Source organism: Miniopterus schreibersii (genome assembly GCF_964146895.1).
Source record: "Miniopterus schreibersii genome assembly, chromosome: 11".
Lineage (NCBI taxonomy): Eukaryota > Metazoa > Chordata > Mammalia > Chiroptera > Miniopteridae > Miniopterus > Miniopterus schreibersii.
The window spans coordinates 50,361,785-50,383,166 of record NC_138111.1 but is presented as its reverse complement, the minus strand read 5'-3'; the positions used below and the strand labels follow the sequence as shown (position 1 = coordinate 50,383,166).

The 21,382-nt window shown below is 43.4% G+C and overlaps 1 protein-coding gene across 1 annotated transcript; it reads right to left on the bottom strand.

Moving 5' to 3' along the window:
- Positions 1 to 13,532: 13,532 nt before the first annotated feature.
- On the bottom strand, positions 13,533 to 17,257 carry LOC308563548 (spermatogenesis-associated protein 31D1-like; the record flags this gene model as incomplete). The annotated part of the gene is given in 2 exon segments (XM_081150777.1): positions 13,533 to 13,567; positions 13,570 to 17,257. Coding segments are annotated over 2 exon segments (3,723 nt in total).
- Between the last annotated feature and the right edge of the window lie 4,125 nt (positions 17,258 to 21,382).

The window sequence follows — 21,382 nt, the reverse complement described above, 5'->3', positions numbered from 1 at the left end:
TCTGCAGGATCTCAAAAAGAAGTACTTACCTAGGTGCTCTCTGCCAGAAGTGACCATCGGAGAACGGGTTCAGCAGCAGTGGCTGGTTGACATTAGCTCATAGGGAATGCCAGCAATATTTGAAATCCTGAGTTTCCCAGCTAAAAATACATTGTGCACAATTCAGTTTTGGTATTTTTTTGATGATTCACTGACCTTGTATAAACTTTGTGAACCACGTAGTCACTATCATAATTATCAATGATTAGTGTACAGCAGTTTTCTGGGAAGATTTGGCTGATAGTGTGCTTTAGTTAATAGGACTTGAGAGTTTCCTGTGACAGATGGGAGCCAAAGGAGTATAAACCAAAGGAGTATTCTTCTCCCCAAAGTTTATAGAGTGTGTGTCCTATGACCCTGAATACGGAGGGAGGAATTAGTTAAAATGAGTATTTCAGCCCATTTTGCTTCAAAAAATTTGAAAATATTAGATAATGGAAGAATAGAAGGCCTGTCCTGGGCCAGAGGTCCTTAATTGGGGGTTCATGAGCCACATTTAATTATACGTGTGTGTTTTAAAATATATTTTTATTGATTTTAGAGACAGAGGAAGGGAGAGGGAGAGAGAGGTAGAAACATCAATGATGAGACAGTGTCATTGATCGGCTTCCTCCTGCACGCCCCCAACTGGGGGTTGAGCCTGCAACCTGGGCATGTGCCCTGACCAGGAACCAAACCAATGACCTCTTGGTGCATGTGTCCATGATCAACCACTGAGAAACACTGGTTGGGCAATTATAAGTATTTTTTCTTTTGATATTTTTCTTGTTTCAGTGAAAGTTATTTTTGAAATAAATTATTTTTATGTCAAATCATGCTATGGAAGCAACTTTTTACCCAAATGATCATTGAGTGCTAGGAGAAACTACTCTATGTTTGGATAATTGTAATCATCATGTTATGATGCTACAATATGTACAATAGATTTTTGTTTATAGGAGTTAAGTAAAACATATCCTGACATTTTGCTTGTGGACATCTGTTTTAATTTGTATTTGATAAACTTAATTAGGAAGTGTTAAAAAGAAAAATAAGAAAGTCTATCACTGAAAACATTGAAAAGCATATAAGATATGGTTCTTGACAATGGAAAAAGGAAGCCAATGAAACTGCTTGTATATGATATGCTTTTCCACCCTTAAAATGCATTGACTTGTACATATTGTCTCGGTAAGAATTTTCCATTTGAAGTACATGAAACTTGAAGAAAATCTCAGATTTGTTGCAGCATTCAAAAAACTTTGTCTCGAATGGTGCTCATAACATCCCTTAATGGAGGAAGTCACAATCTGAAAGGACTTGGTGAAGTAGAGGATGATTTCTAACTAGGAGCAAGAGAAAAATATGAAGCAGTGTCTTGATCAATCGGTCTCATCAACTCCAGAATTATTGACATTTCTTTTATAAATTAGAAGGTCATAGAAGAATTGGCAACAATTGAAAGAGATTGCTCTTGTTTCTGAGTGAAGCCAGATTCTAATGTTCATCTGCTATGTGCAGACTAATGTCATTAAGGAAGAATTCCTGTTTCTGTGCATCTCGTTGGGAATATTCAAAGGTTTTCAAATGGTATAAAGTTTCTTTTCCAAGCAAAATTTTGTCTGGATGAAACTCTAGGTATTTTCTGTGTGACGTAGCTCCTTAAGAGCTTGGCAGCCTTTATTATTCAAGAATTATGTGAAGAAAAAGTCTCACTCACCATAATGATTTTAGACTTTTTACATTGATATACATTGCAATAAAAACAATACTGCCAGCAATCCTGAAATAAGTCTCGTCTCCTTCCATGGAAGTTCCTGACAGTGTGAGAAGTGGGGCCATAAATCATCATCTTATCAATAAATGGGATTTTAAAAAAAGCAGCTCTTATCTCATTCACAGAAGTTCACTGACTTCTTATGGGTCATGTCTTGATGTGTTTCACTGATCTCGATGCAGAAGTTTCACTTTTTGAATCTCACAAAACGCCTCTGAATAATTTGACAAGAATTATTTCATTCATAACATGGCATATGTACAGATTCAGCCTTATGAATATATTCATTCAATATATTTTATGAATAAAGAGATAAATCTATTGTTTGAGGGTCTGACAATCAGTGAGATGGATGTTACTGAAACATTCAGATCTCTTTTGCGGAACTGACAGTGAAAGAGATTAGGAAACTGTTGCGTGAGATTTCTGGTGTTGTGAACATGCTTTCTTGGCTGGTTCAGAGGGTCACCAGGCCTCTCAGTTTCTTTGCCTATAGAAATCTGCAGACATCTGGAAACAGGCAGCACACTTGAGATTTACTTCTGCTGAGAAGACAGACCTCTTTTTCAAAATAGGGATTTTTCACTTCTTCCCAGACTTGGTTTGGTAAACACTGGAGACAGATGTCATTAAAGACTCCACTGCAAGGTCACTATGCACAGCCAAGTGCAGTGGCCTTCCCTCAGGAAGTTGAAGCCAAAGGAAATCAACTTAGGTCAAACACTCTTGAAGAATCCTGGAGTCCCTTGACTCAGCCTCCCTTGCATGACAGAGTGAACTAACTGTAGGAGATCCACTTCTCTATGCTCTTATGTCCTTTTGTGGGTCCAGACATTGAGGGCTCACGGGCATCAACTTAAAATACAAGACAAACAGAATGTAAACTATTATATAAAAGATAACACATATTTCCATGTAAAAGGCCATGTATACTTTATACTTCAAGTTCTAAAATTTTTTCCTCCAGCCTACACATTTTTGGTTTGCCAGATACATTCAGGCAACACCATAGCTAAAAACTACCCAAGAATCCAACAAATGGAACACTTCAGAGGATTTTGGTTAAAAAAAAAAGTATTGTAAATTATATATGAAGGCTGAATTATGGTGATATGTTTTCAGAAACATCTTTTTCCCCCTAAAGAAGGGACCAGCCTTAAGAAAAGGAACTGAATGTACTTGAACTGCAAAGCCACTTTTTCTATCCAGAGTTCTCAAGCTTGAAGAATCTTGATATATGGTGAAAAATAGTTGTATAAAAAATAGCATATGGAAATTTCACCAACTTTCAAAAAATTTTTGGTGCCTGATGTTAGAGATACATTAGTAGATTGATTGCAACAATGAGCACAATAGCCCACTGCTCCCTGTATCCATGCTATTTGCATTTTAACTTTGCAACTCTTTCCATACATAGGTGAGAGCCATTTCCATACCCTTGAATCTAGGCCAGCCTTATGACTTCCTTAGGCTAAAGCATATGGTGAAAATGAGGGCATGCCACTTCTGAACTGAGGCCACTGAAGACCGTGCATGTTTCCACTCACTCTCTTGGACCCTTGCTTTTGCCATGAGAGAGAGACCACTGTGGTGGAACAGAGTCCATTCCTGCAGCCTACACCATCTTAGAGCATTAAGCCTCAGCTAACTTATCTGCTGAATGCAGATGCATGAAAAAGTCCCGCTGAGATCAGAACTGCATAGTTGGCCCATAAACTTATAGGAAATAATAAATGATTGGTGTTTTAAGACACTAATCTGGGCTGTGATTTGTTACTTGGCTATAGCTAAATGAAACAGAGGTCTAAATAGAGTGTAACTACTTTTAAAAACAAGAGACCTAGTAATAATAATAGTTGCCATATAAGATGTAGCATATACAAGGCACTTTGTATATACAGGGTGTCCCAAAAAATGTATACGCACACTTTGAATAATTAAAGGTAGTGCTTATTAAAATGCATTTCATTTTCAAAATTGAGCTATCAGCTGTAAAAGTGTGTATACATTTTTTGGGACACCCGATATTTTTAAGTCTTACACAGGATATTCTTTCCCATGTACTACACTGCATCTCTGTGGTAACATACCTGAATTCTTAAACTCTATCTGGACATTTCCCCCAAATGATTTTTTTTTGAAGAAAGAATTCTACATTTAAATTTATCAAGAAATTGTAATATATTGAAAGATGTGAGGGAAATGCTTATGAAATGACCCATTTTGTCCATGCTCTACCACCTTTTTTCCCCACCTTGGAGACTGTGCACATGAAATTGCTTCTCACTTCCTACACACATGCATATCAAAAGCAAGATAAAACAATTTCTCAATGACACAATGACGCTGGAAACCTTTTACATACTTTACTAATCCTCAGAGAATTTTGGTAATTCCCCTAACAAATAACAAATTGTAGTTGCTCTAAACACATATACTAGCTCACATAATGAATTAAGCAGGAAATAATTTACTACAGTTTTGTCTAATATACATCAAACAGATGATCATGAGCACCTAGGAGACACCCAATATAGAGTGAATAGAGACACAGCATTGGATAAAAAAATAGTAACATTTTCCAGGCTCTTTGGGTGAATACTAAAAGTGGTTTTGGAAGACACTGCAAATAATCAGGTCATTTCAGAAGGGGAAGAAAATCGTAAGTGTCTGTTATTCTTGCACAGTATCCTCCTAGCTTGCCCCCCAAATGCTTCCTTGTTTTAGTGTCATCTAGAGGAAACCCAGAACTGCTGAGAATGTGACCAGAGTTTGGAGGGAAAAGTGGAGAGAGAGAAGGGAGGAGATGGGAGGAGAAACCAGGTGCAACACTTTTTTTTTAAATGGCCTGGAAGGGAAATGCCTGCCCTGATGCAGCAAGCAGCCATAATGATGAATTAGAGAGTTCAAAGAGAAAGTATTTTTTCTCTTTATACAGCCCAATGTTAAGGCCACGGACTCCACTCTAAGTTGGCTGTCAAAGCATGGTGTTGGCTGGTACATCTATATAAAAAGTCAAGATTTCTGTGTTTTATCAGTACTCTCCGCAGGCTCAGATTGAGCTCTTACCAATGTGGAAAGTATCCTGACTCAAGATAAATATCCTGTGTTCATTGCAGCATTATTTACAATAGCCAAGATCTGGAAGCAGCCCGAGTGCCCATCAGTAAATGAGTGGATAAAAAAGCTTCGGTATATTTACACAATGGAATACTACTCAGCCATGAAAAAGGAGGAAGGGCTTACCTTTTGTGACAGCATGGATGGACCTGGAGAGTATTATACTCAGTGAAATAAGCCAGTTAGAGAAAGACTAGTACTATATGATTTCTCTTATATGTGGAATCTAATGAACAAAATAAACAAAATAGAAACAGACTCATAGATAACAGAGAACAGACTGACAGCTGTTAGAGGGGAGCTAGTTGGGGGGAGACTGGGTGAAAAAAGTGAAGGGATTAAATAAAAAAAAATAAAGTCATAGACACAGACAACAGTGTGGCGATTCCCAGAGGGAAAGGGAGATGGGGGAGGTGGAAGAGGGAAAGGGGGATAAATGGGGATGGAAGGAGCCTTGACTTTGGGTGGTGAACACACCACACAATATACATATAATGTATTATAGAACTGTACACCTGAAACCTATATAATTTTATTACCCAATGTCACCTCAATAAATTCAATTTAAAAAGATAAATGTCCTGAGTATTCAAATTATATCTGAGGTCTATAGGCAGCTGAGCACACTGTGCACTGATTATTAGAGTGGATTTCAGCCTGCTCAATTGTAGTTTACTTGGAAGCTAGGAATTCCGCAGGTTATATATATGTACACACACACACACATATACATACATACATACATGTAAATGCCTTGGGACTGTAAGTTTAGTTTTCTTTGTTGTTTTTGTTAAACTCTTTGAATAACTTCCCTTCTCCCTAGCCACGAAAAAAGAGACATTAGAATTTTGAATCCACTGTGTAACCATATCTGTGGAATTATTGAATCTGAACTGTGTTTGTGTTTTTTGGATTTGGATTTTGCTTTTTACTCCAGACTGCTCAGATGAATGGGGATTATGTCTGGGGTAACCAAATTCTACTTATTGCCAATGCTTTTGTAGCTCATTTAGGCAGCCTGTTATTGGAATTATCTTATAGCAGGAACTATACCAACAGGTTTAGGCTCTGGTTGAATATCTTAATGTGGAAATCCAAGTCCAATTTGGGGATTAGACTTCAACATAATAGTTATTCCACCTCCTGCTCAGGGTTTTGAATGACATGGCTTCTGCAGAACTCCGTTGTGGAGCAGGAAGAGGAAAGATATGTTTTTCAAATAATCAACTGGACTTCCACTTGAAATTCTCAAAGACCTCTGGAGGGAGAGCATGTATCAATCTAAAGACCAGAGAGTGGGAGCGTACACTTGGAGAAAGGCTCACAGGATTGGGCTCTTAGCTCTAGCACTTAATTGCAGTGCTTCCTTTAAAAAATCATGATACCCTGAACCCTATGAGCTTCACCTGTTAAGCACATATAATATCTACCATTGGAAGTAACTGTAATGATTAAATGGTTTGTTCTTAGTAAATAGTTAATATACATTATATTTTTTTAAGTTTCTAATTCCAGTTGACATTGCTTTCTACTTTTCACCTCTAAATAGATCACTGCCACAACTTTCCTAACTTAAATATTGGAATTTTTATTTCTTTTAGAGTTTTAAGGATTATTTTAAATATATTGTTTAGAATTCAGTCTAGACTGCTCTAATAAAAAATTGGTTTAAACAAGAGAGAGTTTTATTTCATTTTTCTCTCCTGTCATAGTTAACATATTTGGTGGCAATAAAGTTGGCGAGGCGAGGTCTTTCCCTCTTGCAGCCGTGCTCTCCTAAGGTGTTATCTTCAGCCTATAGTGGAGAACTCAGTGGCTTACTGCACATCTTTATTACAGCCAGTGAAACATGGGAAAGAGAAATGTCCATTTCTTTTGAGGACTATCATATTAATTTAAATCTCCCTTCGCTGCCTGCCTCTCTCTCTCTCTCTCTCTCTCTCTCTCGTTTTCAGGACCTTGGACCATGTGTAATATCAAAATGGAAAGGAGGTGGGAACCTCACAGTGGGGTCTTCAGCTAAGAGCTCACGCGTTCAACTAACACATCTGCTGCTATAGAAGGGGAAAATAACAGGTGGTATGGATGTGGGGTGGGAGGTGGTAATTAGTATTCTGCTAAAATGTGTTTGCTTGGGGATGTGTGTTTATAGATGGGGTAAATTTTAACATTGGAAAGGTCTTTAAAGGTACTATCATCTGATTTCTTTATGTTCTTAAATATCCTCTGCAACAACGTACAAAACTAATTGATCTGCAATAATCCATCACCAAACGGTTGCCACAATTGTGGTTTTGACAAGTTTGGGATACATATGCAGCAATATTTTAATCCATAATTTTTACCTATTCAAAATTCAGTTGGTTTTTTCCTTTATTCTTTTAATCAACAATTATTTGTTGAGCTCCTAGATGCTGACGCTACTATAGACAACACCACAGGCAGGAATCCCTGGCCTCATGAAATTTACATTCTAATGGGGTGAAATGCAATACAACAATTAATAAAATACTTAGTGGAGATTGCGATAAATAACATGGAGAAAAAGTAAAACAGAGAAGGGGAAATTGCAATTATGGCAAGAGTGGCTAGGAAAGACCTTATTGAGAAGGTGACAGATACCTGAGCAAAAACCTAAATGAGGCGAGGAACTAAATAAACTGAGTGCATGCATATCTGCTGGAAGAATGCCCCAAGGAGCAGTAAGAACATACCACATGCTCTATGGTGTGTGTGCTTGGTACCACAAACAGAAAGCTCAGTGGCCAGGGTTGAGCAAATGACATTGAAAGCAGAGGGAATGAGGTCAGGGATTCATGAAAAGCTAGAGCTAACAGGGCCTTGTAGGCCATAGTAAAATCTTTTTCTTTTAGTTGAGTACAGCTTTGAGTAGAAGTGTGACATGATCTGACGTATCTTTTTAAATGACATCTGCCTGTTTTGTTAAGACTAGACTGTGGAGGAGACTGATAAAATCAGCAAAACCAGTAAGAAGGCTTCTGCAAGAATCCAGGTAAGAAATATTGTAGTTTTTATTAATATTGTGTATGTGTTTACTTCCTCTCCCCATGCCAGCTAATTCTTTAATAGTTATAACCACTACAGCTTCATTATTTAGATTATAAACTGCTGAGATGAAGCCCTGTGTCATTTTCTTACTTTTCTTGCCTGCGTTCCCTCTGAGGCTGATGAAACAGTCTTGGCCCCAGGCCCCCATCCTCTCCCTCCCATATGAGGATATTTTACCAGTAATGACAGCTCCGTGCTGTGTGTGTCTTCTCCTGCATGCACACCTTCCCCACTGTCTCCATCCAAAAGCGAGGTACAGTGTTAGCCTCCCCCTCTTAGCCTCCCTTGACTGCCAGAGGTGTCTCTGTTTAGAAAAACCCCTCTACTTACCTTTGTACTTCTGGTATCGTTTACTTCTAGCAAGACTGGTCCCGTCTGTCCCTAAGGTCCCTAGGACTACAGATGGAAAATCATCCTTCATGATCTGAACAAGAAAAGCTACACCAAAAATTTTCCAGGTGAGAAGGCATTTTAAAAATGGCACATTGAATGCGTTCTTCAAAAAATAACCTTGTCATACATAAAAAGGGAAGGCTGAGAACCTGATATAGATCCAAGGAGACTAAAGGCCATGACAACTCAGTGCAGCGTGTGCTCCTAGACTGAATCCCATAATGGAGGTTTTGAAAAAAAGTCACAAAGGACATTACTTGATAAATTGACAAAAAGATAAATAGACTATGAATGGAAGATTAAAATTTTTATGCCAAATGTTAGATTACTGAAGGAGATAACTGTACTGTACATAAGAGAATCTCTTAAAGAAATATACAATGAAACATTGATGGAAAAAGTGCGTGATGCATGAACTCAAGTCTGCGGGAATGCATGCATAGTTTTCATAGGTGTGTGTATGTGTTCACATATGTAGGCAGAAAGGGGAGGGAGAGAAGGAGACAGAGACAGAGACAGAGAGGAGAGAAACTGCAAATGAGTCAAAATGTTAGTAGGTAAACCCGGTTAAGGGGTTTCTGGTTTTACCGTGCATGCAACTCTTCTACAAGTTTATTTTCAAATAAATACATTTTTAAATGGACCGTTGGTGGTTTTCCTGAATTGTGCGTGGCCTTTGAGATTTCTAGCTTTGATTTCCGCGGCTGCCACCCCCGCCGTGCCCAGGCCCAGAAGCCGATGCCAGCCTGACGGCACCGGCGGCCCGTCCCGGGCACGAAGCCGGCGCCCCCTGCACGTCGGAAGCGCAGAACTTTTCAGAAGGATTTTACAAATTACTGGAGGTCATGACCCCGCCAAGAATAAAACATGTTTTAAAATTATACATAATATGAAACAAAAGCAATGAAAGAACGAAAAGTTCAAGATGCTTACCGCAGGGAGCCCCTCGGTCCTTGCCCGGCGCCAGTCCCGCGCCCTGGGGTTGGCGCTGCGCCCGGTTGGCCAGCGCCCCGCCCGCCAGCCGCTCCCCGGCCCAGCTCCAGAAACGTGCTGACACCGTTCATCTTCCCTCTCCCCTACTGTCCTTCTCAAGTACTTATTCTTTTTACATCCTTTACTTGTTTTACCTTATTTAAATATAGTTCACATACCGTATAATTCACATTCAAACTGTATAACTTTATAATTTTAGTGTATTCCCAGATATGTGTGTCCCCAGCCAATTTTAAAACATTGTCATGGCTTCAGAAAGAAACCTGGTAACATTTTGTTAACATCTATCTCCTCCCCACCCCCACTCCCTGCCCTAAGCAACCACTAATATATTTTGTTTTTCTAATTTTCTCTGTTTTGTGCACTTCATATGAATGGGGTCACATGTGATCATTTGTGACTGGCTTCATTCACTTAGCTCAGTGCTTTCGAGGTTCCTCCGTGCTGCGGCAGGTATTAATATTTTATTGCCGAAACATATTACATGGCACGGATATACCATATTTTATTTTCCGTTCATCAGTGGATGGACGTTAGGGTTGTTCCCACCTTTTGACTGTGATGAATACTGGATTCTGCTGCTGTGAACATTTGCTTACGGGTTTTGGTGCGGGCGTGTTTTCAGGTCTCATGGGTGTTCACTCAGAGGTGGACTTGCTGGGTCACATGGTAACTCTGTGTTTGACATTTTGAGGAAGGGCCAGACTTTTTCAAAGTGGCTGCACCATTTTTCATTCCCACCAGCTACGTATGAAGGTTCCACTTTCCCCACATTCTCAGTGACACTTTTTTTATTCTAGCTGTTTTTTGTTTGTTTGCCTGTTGCTATCTGGTAGTGTTTTATATTTGCATTATTTCTAATGACTAATGATGCTTTTCATCTTTTCATCTGATCTTTTACTTTTAATGGCATTTTGGGAAGAAAAACAAGTGAGTTTGATCTACTGTGTTGAAGTCATTTTCATGGGTAACAGGAAAAAAATTTCTTCTAAATACTTGAAAACATTTACCAATGCCAGTTCTGTCGTGTTCTATGCATTCAGCATGTTAGCGTAGTTACTGTGTGATTAGGAGCAGCACTGGGTTTACTCTGTATGATTCCCTCTTCTATGGAGTTGAGAGAAGAAATCATCAAATGACTCCTCGGGTTGTCTAAAAGGCAGAGCAGAACTGATTGTCAAAGCCTTTAAAGCTCAATGCTCTTCACATCTGTGGTGCATGAGTGTGTTCCACACGTGACGAGTATCAAAGAAAAACGAAAGCTCGGACATGGGCACACAGGATATTTCTGAGAGATGGATGACAAGATGTTTCGGGGGCTGTTCCACGTCCCTGTGAACCTGGGCTGTATTACACATGCCAAAGGGTAACTGTGAAAGCAGGGTGAGGGTACATGGGAAGATATGTTGTTCTGTCTGCTCTTATGCACGTTTAAACATTTCTGTGTGAATAACTTTAAAAAAACGAAAGGTGTCGGGTTCCTCATAAGGAGAGGGAGGGGGCGAAGGGATGCCTGGCAAGGGTGTGTCAGGCCATCAAGTCGGGAATTTAGCTCTCTCTCAGTAAGGTGACTTCAGGGAGTGTCATTCCTTTGAGGTTGGGAAGGAAACCTCTTTCATTTTAACAGAAAGAAAAAAGGAAAGGAAGAATGAAGAATGTGAAAGTGTTTTTTGATTTTTTTAAGTGTTTTGTTGAAAAGTTCCCATGTCGTGACTTCCAGTGCCTCTGTGAACAGTGGTCCAGCACATCTGTTGAGCAAGTGGATATGGCCTCACTTTGAGGAAAGTGAGATTTGAAATAGAGTTGAGTAGCTTTGGGGAGAGAACAGACTCAGGAAACAGGGACCTAAGCTCCATTTGTTTTGTTCACCTGTTAGTAAGCAGGGGGCCTTTATTGGTGGGATGAATGAGTGATTTCCAGGTAGTTCCAGGGCACCAGGAGAATTGTGAGATTTAATCCCATAGTGATCTGTTACTTATAGGAAGACATTTCTGGAAAAAGACAAAGTTGAAATTTTGCCAGAAAGGAAAGATTAAAGGGGACTGGAAGGGGCCCACTGTAGTGGAGATTTTTAAATGTCACTTGCCTGATGGACCATCAAGTCTACCTTAGTAAGGGAGGAAGACAAGAGCTTGGTGGATTGACAGGGAGTGAGTGGAAAAATGAATGACCTGGAGCTGGAAAATTAGTGGGCATCTGTGCTGGCAGGATAGGGGACAGGGCCAAAGGGCAGGTGGTCAGACTGTATTATTCCCGATGGCAGAGGCGTTCCTGGTAGTAAGCTCTACGTTGTGGCAGTAACTGCACTGGAGTGGAAGTAAGGGACCCTGAGGGAGATGATGTAGGAACTGGCTGGCTGGGTTATTGGCTGCTTGTCCATATGGGTGTTAGAGCCCCCCACTGCCTGCTCACCCCTTCAAGTTCCCTGCCTTGGGCCCCATTCCACTTTTTTGTCCCTACTAAGACTTTCAAAAAGTCTGCATTTTTCCTCTGATCCCAAGCTTCAGACATTGTAAGGCCAATGGCATAACTCTGGACAAGATGATACAAGTGTGGCAGTGAGAGGGGGCTGTGGTAGACATCTGTGCTTTTTTCTCTTTACACTCAGGATTCATAAGGCTTACTAGAAAAGCTACCTGAAGTGCTCACAAGGACACATTCCATTTTTGTGTTTCAGTCTGTACAAGTGGATTTGCCTTCCCTCCAGAGTACAGTAAGTGTGGGCATGTGTGCAGGTTTGGCCAAAAAGAAAAAAAGAAAAGAAAAGAAAAAGCATTCCATGGAGGTCCTTGGTGAGCCCTCAAGTGTCTGTAACCCTGGTGCATAGTCTAGAACTCACCTGTGCTTCATGAGCTGCAGGTGTTCTGGGAGATTTATTACAGCTCCACCAAAACCGTATCAAAGGTGGTTTTGCTATCTCCATCCTGGTAGGTGAACTGTACACACTAAGGGCAAGATCCTACGTATTTCCATCAAGCATGGATGGAAGGAAGGCACCAAGATCATCTTTCCCAAAGACAGGGCTGCCATGCTTGATGACATTCCTGCCAATATTTAGTGCTCAAGGAACAGCCCCATGCCTTTTTGGTGTAAGGCGTCAGTATGCTGTGCAGTGCTCTGATCCTCAGCAGGTGGAGCTTAGGTCAGTTTGAGAAGATGGAAGCAAGACAGTGTCCCAATGTGGGGCTGCTGAGGCATAAACCTTTGTTCCACCAGCACGGTCACTCTCCTCCTCATTTGTTCTTACTTTCTTGCTCACTCTAAGGCATCTTTTCCTTTCAGCTTTATTTTATCTGAGCGGTAAGGGGCTGCCTGGTTAACATTCCTACCACTGGTAGCTGAGTGATGCTTTTGCTCAGCAAAAAAAATATCATTAATCCCTCACCCTGGAAAAATGCCCAGGGACAGGAACCACTCCCCAAAGGTGACTTTCCAGTAGGCATACTTCAGTGCCAAGGTTAAGGATGCTTCCCCAACACATTAATGTGACCCACAAGGAAGATTTTTGAGCAGCGTCTATGCCGTTCCTAGACCTTACCCCAGCCAGCCCAAGATCCACTGCAGCAATATCCCCCCAAACACTCCCACTCAGGGTTCACCCACCTGTGGGGCCCTCTGATCACTGACTTCTAATAATGACTAAGCCACTGTCTTGTCTTCACTGATATTTTCTCAAAAATATACCCACCCTGGTCTTCAGATGTAGAAGGTCTGTCTTCCCTATGCCCTAAAGGGTATGAGGCATCCCTGAGGGGGAAGGTGTGGGCTGCTATCCGTGTTCATCAAGGCTAAGCTATGCAGTAGGAGGCAGAGCCCATCTCCTCAAACTTTGTCAGAGAGGAAGTGGGCTTTGGGGGGGGCACAGGATATCTATTTCTCACCAAGAGCTCCAGGGAGCTGCTCACTTTTGGAAGCCAAAGGAAGCAATCAGGACCTGAATGAACTCCTCTTTCCCTAAGCACAAGCCCTGAGATTCCCGAGATCCATGCCCCCAACACTGGAAGCAGAAAAGGCATCACTATTATTAGAGAAACATTTATTAGGCAAGTCAGTATTCTCCACAAGGAAGACATTTTGGGGGGGTGGGAAATATTTCCCCTAGAACTTCTGGAGAAGCATTGCATGTCTAAATCGTGCAGACTGACCTCTCAACACAGTGCCTTCAGCAGTGGTGAGAATGGCAGGAGGCCCCTGGGCAGCTTGAGGCCTACAGATGGGGCTTGGATGAGGCATAGTCCCCTTGCAGGGCACAAATCGGGGATGCTTCTGACATAATTGCTGGTCCTTTAATGCCACAACTTTCTGGGGGTGTCTGCCCTCGTTTCTGGTATGTCTACTACTTGTAGAGCTCTGGGCAGCAAAGACAGGTGCTTGGCGGCGAAGCTCGGTATTTGTCACTTTGCAGGAGGGAGCCCTGGAGCAGAAAGGATGCCCCTGGACAAGCTCTGCTTGGGCCTGCACTGGTGCCTTCTGCAGAGCTTTCCCAAACTTCTCTGCAAAGGGAAGGGGCTCTTTAGGGCAGGTGGAATCTGTTGTAGGCCAGCGCCCCAGTTTCTCTTTTCGGAACTTCCCAAAGTCTGACATGACTCTGTTAACTTGCATCATTCCAGGAAAGACAGCTCTGCTTTTAACTGGGCCTCTGCTTTGCACAGAGGATATGGGGCTGCCCTTTTCCTCAGGGTTTTCTTGCTTTTCGCATTTTATTTCAGGATGAAGCCATTGAAAAAAGCTCTTCATTTTACTTAGGAAAAGGCTATCAGGAGGAGACTGTCCCTTCTCTGAAGCTGTGTCCTGAGAAGGAAATCTCTTCCTTCTAGGTTGGAAAATTCTCAACCCCGCATCTCCTGCACCATGCTCTTCTGATTTGGAGCCTTTGGGACTCATTTTCTTTTCAGCTGGTGGGAAAATCTTATACCGGCACGACCTTAACAAGTTCTTAGGAAGCCAAGGTTCCTGCCGCGGGTCCACACTGACTCCTCTGTCCTCCAAGTGGACATGCAGCACCTGGGGAGCTGCCTCGTCCACACTGGAGACACCCTGAGCGTGGGTCAGGGAGGCTTTGTAAGTCAAGCTCTCTGAGTCATGGGACATGTCAATGGGTTGGCCTTGGGCCTGTCTGTGCTTCCTCTCCTCCAACTTCAGCTTTAACTCAGCAATTACTTGCTTTTTAAGATTCAAAAAGTTAAGATCTTGGGGAGCTGATATTTTTGATGGTTTTTCAGCAGTCACAGCAGTGTCTCCATCACTCTCATTCACATTTATCCTTTGGGAGATTCCCAGCTTTCTGGTTGTCAAAACGTCACCAGTTTTGGGTTGAAGAGCATTGAGCTCCTCAGCCCTGACTATTGCCCTGGACACTTTGGACATGGAAGCAGGTTCTGATTTCTCTCTATTTGTGCCCTGTTGTATTTCTGCTCTGTCGCTAGCATTCACCCTCTTAGTTTCTGGCTCATGTCCAGTCCCTGCTTGCCTTGCAGACAGCTTTGGGGGTTGAATGTTGGCTATTAGAGAATGTCTCTGACTTGTTTTGCCACTGATGCTGTTTGTGACAGGCAGAAGAGTCGGTTTGGAATTCCAAATTTTCCTAATTGCCTCTGAAAGTCCGTGTTTGATATCAGCAGGTGATTGTCTCAGGGTCTCCTGTCCTTCCTTGCCCACAAGTGAGGTGGCAGGTAGAGGAAGATTCAGGATGGTGGCTGAATTTTCTGTTCCCACCTCATCCCTATGAAGGGATTTAGAGCTTCCTTTCAGGGGCATGAAGCCCCCAGATTTGGCATTCACCTCAGAAGTCAGTTTGGTTGAGGAGGAAGAGTTGGGATCCATCAAGGAATGGGATGAAGCATGTTTCAATTTGAGGACTTCTATGGATTCAAGGACTTTGGTGGGAAGACCCCTCAACATCCTTGTACGAAACTTGGTGATGTGGGCTTCCAGCATCTGCTGTGTACCAGACTTAAGGAAAAAAAGCTCCTGGGATGTGTCCAGACAGTTGTCCCCACCCACTGATGGTGGCAAGCTTCTCTGTTTTATTTCGGTGTTGGATTTTACAGGAAGTGTCTGCTTGGTAGTGTGCTGTGAACTATGTACAGTTCTAGATAGTTGATCTTCATTGATTTCCTCAAACTTCTTGCTCAGATGTGCTTTCAGGCCTTTTTCCAGTTGTCTCTGACTTCCAGGCTGCCCTGACACTATTGAGTTTTCTCCTGACAGACTCATCATGTCAGAGTCATTTCCCACATCCTTATCTGAAGATCTCTGTGAGTCACTCAACAGATGAACTTTTGGATCATTCTCTTGGCTGTGTCCTGCACCCTTCCCCTCATCCTGGTCTAGCTGAAGCATTTCTGAGCCCCTCTCGTAGAAGTTTCCTGGTTGGCTCAATCCAACATTTGGATTTTTGCTATTCTGGCCCTTATCCACAGAGATCCATGAGAAGCCACAACTGCTCTTTGACTCAGGTATGTCTGAGAATTCTCTCAGAGGCTTCATCAGTGACAGACTCTCACGGATCCTGCGGGGCAGGCCCCACCGGTGTTGGATGAGCCTCTTTCTAAGGTAATGCTCAAATTTCTCTCGAAGTTCACTGCTGAGAGGAAACCGTACAGGATTGATGGAGATTGCAAGATGGGCCTTAGAGGGCCGACGGTAAGGAGAGGTGGGAACTGATGGACAGGAGTCTGTCTTAGAACTTTGAACCACAGAGGGTAAACCCCACAAACGTTGTTTCTTCTGCAACACATTGTATTCTAGGTGTTGTATTTCAGATGAGGTAAGACGTTCTGTTTCATTCTTAGGCCTATGGAAATATACTCCACAGGCCCTAATCTGGGTAATGGGACTGGATGGAAGGATTGGGTGTGGGGATTGAAGGTGGGATTGGATCTGAGTGAGAGGTAGGGGCTGGCATTGGGGCAGGGTTTGAGGCAAGGGTTGAGGGTAGACCTCAGGCAAAGATGGAGACAGATGATAAGGAAGTACTGGGGGTTCTTGGCCTGTGAAGGCATTTGACATGCTATTGAAAATAAAGATTGAGGAATAGTCACTTGAGACATGGACAGCAGAGGGCAAGGACTCGCTGTGCAGAGATGGAAGACCCCAGAAAAGCTGGATAAGTTTTTGCTTTAAAAGGTCCTCCAAGATCTTAGGATTTGAGTACTGCTGTACTGAGTCATGCTCATCAGGGCTGAGAAATAAGAGGTGTCGAGGATCTATAAGTTTGGCTGCAGGGTCTCCTCCAAAAGAGGTCTTTGTAGAATGGAGGGCAGGCAACTCTTGATGGAAATCACATTGTGTCAAGGTTGAAGACAACAAGTCTTTGGGTTGGGGTGGGGAATGGCTCACTGGGAATTTGGATTCCGAGGGAGGAGAAGGCTCTGAAGGCAGAGTTTGACCTGGCTGTGAGGGTGACAGAAAATTACCCAAGGGGGTCATTGGGTTAGGGGAGAGAACAGAGGGGGGAGGTGGGCAAGGCTCAGGCAGAGGAGGTGGTATTAGGTCTCCTGGAGTGACTGCTGAGAAGGCAGAGGACTGCGTGAATGGTGGCTCAGTCACAGGAGCTGTGGAAGCCACAGGGGACACAGAGGGAGCAGAAACGTTGAGGGCCTCTGAGGACAGCAGCCGATTGGTTTCAGTGGTTGCATTATTATACACCTCACAGGAGGGTTTTGGACACAAAAGTTGACGAAAGTAGATGGTATCATGATGCTGGCCCAGGGAGCTGCAGGAGACAGGAGGTACACAGCTGCAGCCAGGACCAGAACAAGGAAAGGACCTACTGGCCTGCTGCCCCTTCACACTGCTCCACATCCATGACTTCACAATGCCCTCAGTGGCACTCACCCCAAGGCATTCACTCACATTCCCGTTCCTATAGCAACCCCCGCCCATGACTGTGGAAGGCTCCACGGAATCCCTGGAATTGCATAGAGCATGCTAGAGAGAGATCAGGAAAAAGGGGGGAAGACCAGTCACCTTTTCAGGACAGAAATCAGCCTCCTTTTCTCCTGCTCTTCCCTGTGGTAATATCTCAAACCTGGGAAACCAGGAGAGTGTTACATGTAATGAAGGCAGACACAGGCATTACCCGGGAGTCCCCATGTGGGAGACCGTTGGGTTGCTAGACTCTGAAAGCCCCAGGAATTGGTGGATGAGGTCAAGTGGTCAATGATAATATTAGTAAGGTCCCATGTGTGTGGCTTCATTAGTAAAGTGCTTTTATACACATTACCCCCTTTGATGTTGAGAACCACTCTGTGCAGCAGGGACGTCAGTGGTTACAACAAAGAGGAATCGGATCACCTGCAGCCAGAGAACTTCCCCAAAGTCAGGAGACAGAAGTCCGGACTCTGGACATGTACTGGGCAATGCCCATGGTCCAGGTCCGTCACTGCTTTGTTCCCAGGGACAGCAGAGCAGAGAATCTGAGAAGTGTCTCAGGTTCTGACTGTGTCTCCATGAGCCTCTCCTCTGAGGACTCTGTTTCCTGAGAGGGGCTTATCTACCAACTGACAGAGATCATGGACCTGGTGGTTCATGGAAGGAGAGAGAGGGTCATCCTTGGGGAGCTCGGGTGGTACAGGCAGAACCTTACCTTCCTGTGTCCCACCTTTCCTTCTCCTCTTGTCTCTGCTCCGACGCTGAGAACAAAAAGATTGAGGGATTGGGGCTCATTTCTCTCCTCTCCTTGGGAAACTCAGACATTCAATATCTAAGAATAATGTCTCTCTGAGCCAACCAAACTCATTTCAATTAGTAGAACTTTGTGTTCCTTTCTTTTGCCAAATTTTAAGCCTTTGAAATGTTTTTAATTTTTCCTTTTTGAAATGCTCAAGGAGGGTTTTGTCTGGGAGGTCCACACCTGGCACTCTCAGAGGCCCTCTGCTCGGCGAGGGCGCAGAGTCAGACCTGCAGCCACATCTCGGGTCCCTCTGATGGCCCTGTAACCTGGCGCGGTGCCCAGGCTTCAGCCTCTGCTCAGAGGCTCTCGGAGGCTCCCCGAGGCTCAGCACTGCTCTCCTGACCAGCCCGACACAGAGGCTTGGTCCAGTGATGCCCGACAGGGGAGTATGCCCCATGATGAAGTGCTGGTTAACGCCGATGTCCTACAGAGGCCCCAAAGTCTCTAAATAACTTGATCCAGAACTAGGGAATCACTGTGTGTGGAGCCAGGAGCCTGCCACCACGCCCAGATGGTCTGTGAGCTTCACATGGAAACCGGGTGCTCCCTGAACCCCTAGCCCTGCCAGTCTCTTCCCCCAGGAGAGTGATGTTCCTTTCTCTCCTCAGACGTCCCATCTTCCGTGTCCCTCCGACTCAACCAAACTCATGTAGGAATGCGGGGATGGAAGCGGGAAGGACAGTGAAGAACTCTGGTGGGGCTCGCTCGGGGCTCCTTACCCTGTGCGTGTGCTCATGGCGCCGGAAGGTTGGGGTGGAGGGAATCCCCAGGAGGAAGATGAAGAAGAGAAGCAGCAACCACAGCAGACCGAGGTAAATGAGGTTGAGGTTACTATATAAAGACGCTAAGCTGAAGCTCAGGTGAAGCTCTGGGAGGCTGTTCACAAGCAGGCTGAGTCCCATTTTCCCAGTGGCAAAGCTGCTTGAGGCAACTGGGCTCTGAGAGTGCACTTGCCTTTATTGCCAGGCCTGCATCACAGGGCACTGTGCAGTCACAAAGGGTTCCTGAGGGTGGGGGAGGGTGCCCCTCCAAGAGGGTGTGTCCACCCAACCAGCCCGTCCCCCCAACCAGCCCACAGATTCCCTCCACCCCTCTTGGGCCTCTAGGTCCTTCTGCCCTACTGTGCTATCCTATTTTCCAATCCTCCTTTTAGCATATCATATATTCACCTTAATGAATGCTCTGCTTGTTTCATCTGTAACCCAGATCTTACCTGGGTCCCCCTTTAATGTTTAGAGACCTTGACTTCAGTCTCACCATGCCCACTACCTTGCGAGTCTGAAATACTGTCTGGGGATTTTGCTTGTACCCAGACACTTACACTGGGGATCATGTGTGTCCTCATATCCAACTTCCACAAACCCAGGTACAGAACTTAAAGTTCTTTTAGACTTCCTTAGTTTTGTGAATGTTAAATAGCAAATTTTAGTTTTTTCAGTAAGTTATAAGTGAATAATAAAAATTTGAAATATTACCCTCTCAGGAATACATCTCACATATTTCACATCTAACCAACCCCTAAGTTTAGTAATAAAGCTCTCCCAGGACACGTCAGGCAGCCATAGATGTGGCCAAGGTGGTGTTTGGTAGAGTGAGAGCCCCGTACTTCCCCATGACATCTTCCCAGTTGAGGTACATCACCACACAGAAGTCCGGTCCCAGATTCAGACTACACTTGGTTATATTGTCTCTAAGGAGGAGTGTTTTCCAAAAGCTCTACTGGAATAATGTGCTGCTATTTGAGGAGGCTCATTGGAGATGTCATTACTTTAGGACTCTACAGGTTTTCAGTTTTCTAGGGACAGTCCTCAGTGCTCTCTCACTCCCTTCCTGATCCCTGTCCCTGGGCTGAGCCACATGGGTGCAGCTGTTTTCAGGATCCCCAAAAGGCACCTGGCTCAAATGGGTGGCCGTCAGCAAGCCCATTTACTTAGTCGTAGGCATAACATGCTTACCTTGTACTCATGCTGAGTCTCACTGAACGCTCACCACCATGGCCCACTGAAATCCTGTGCCATGGGGCTTCCCAAATGCTGCATGTGAAGGAAAGGCAGGTACTCACATTGCGCGCATCCCCCCTGCTCATGAGCATGCTCCTTTGTCTCCTCAGACATCACTTACAAACCCAAGTTCTAAGATAAAATGATTAAGAATCTCAAAATGGTGATGGTGGAGCATTAAACCCAGCTGAGTGCTCCTGAGTGTGTCCCCAGAGTGACAGCACAGGTTGCATTCCTGTGACCTGCTCTGCAGCTTTGTTCCTTGCCTAGGTTCACATCCTGGACTTTCCACATTTGACTGTGAACTTGAGGGTGTTAGTCAACCTCTCGGAACCTCAGTTTTCTCACTGGTAAAATAGGAATGTGCATAGTGCTTCTTTTCAGCGTTGGTACGAAGCATTCATTCAGTGTCTCTCATAGTGCTGGACAATAGAAATATAATGTGAGTCAAGAAAGCCAGACCCATATGTACTTTTCAGTTTTCTACTAGTCACCTTTATAGAGCTCAGTCTGATTTTTTTCCAGGTCTTCACTCAAAAGTAACCAATTTAGAAAGCCCTTCCTTGACCATCCTGCCCCTCGTAGCGAAAATTCTAAGTGGCTCCCATAATCTCCACCCCCCCCCCCAAGTGTACTGTCCTTGTGCAGGTGGAACCTGTGACCCAATGGGATCCAACTCCCATGATTAGGAATGGGTTTTTGCATTTACTTAAGTATAACTATTGTTTCTCTTATTAACATATAAATTATTTTTCTATTTTACTTTATACAAATTTTCTAATATTAATTGATATATGCTCTGAATGCTGTAGAATATCAATTTTATTTTATTTTTCCATGTATAATCATCCCATATAAGATTCTTTCATCTCTTTTTTCAGAGATTTTTGTTGTTGTTGTAATCTTTTCCCAAGGATATTTATTGGTTGCCTCCCACATGCGCCCCAACTGGGCCAGGGATTGAACCTGCAACCCAGGTACATGCCCTTGACCAAAAATCAAACCCATGACCCTTTCGTCCACAGGCGAACACTGGAACCACTGAGCAGCACTGGCCAGGGTTTGACAGATTTTTATATTAGAATCAATCCCAGGAATTTAAGCAAATAGCCTACACTGCTTCCTGTGAAATGGTGAAGGAGGAAGACTTTTCTCTATTCCAGGACTTCTTTGGTTTTCAGAATGGGTTTGTATGATTTTATTTATTTGCTTGTAATTTTAAAAATTTCCTTTATACCCTTAATTTCTTCTCTTTTTATAGTACTATTTTTAAATTAATACCTTCATGTTTTTCTTTCTTTTATATTAGATTTTCTAGAACTTCATTTATCATGT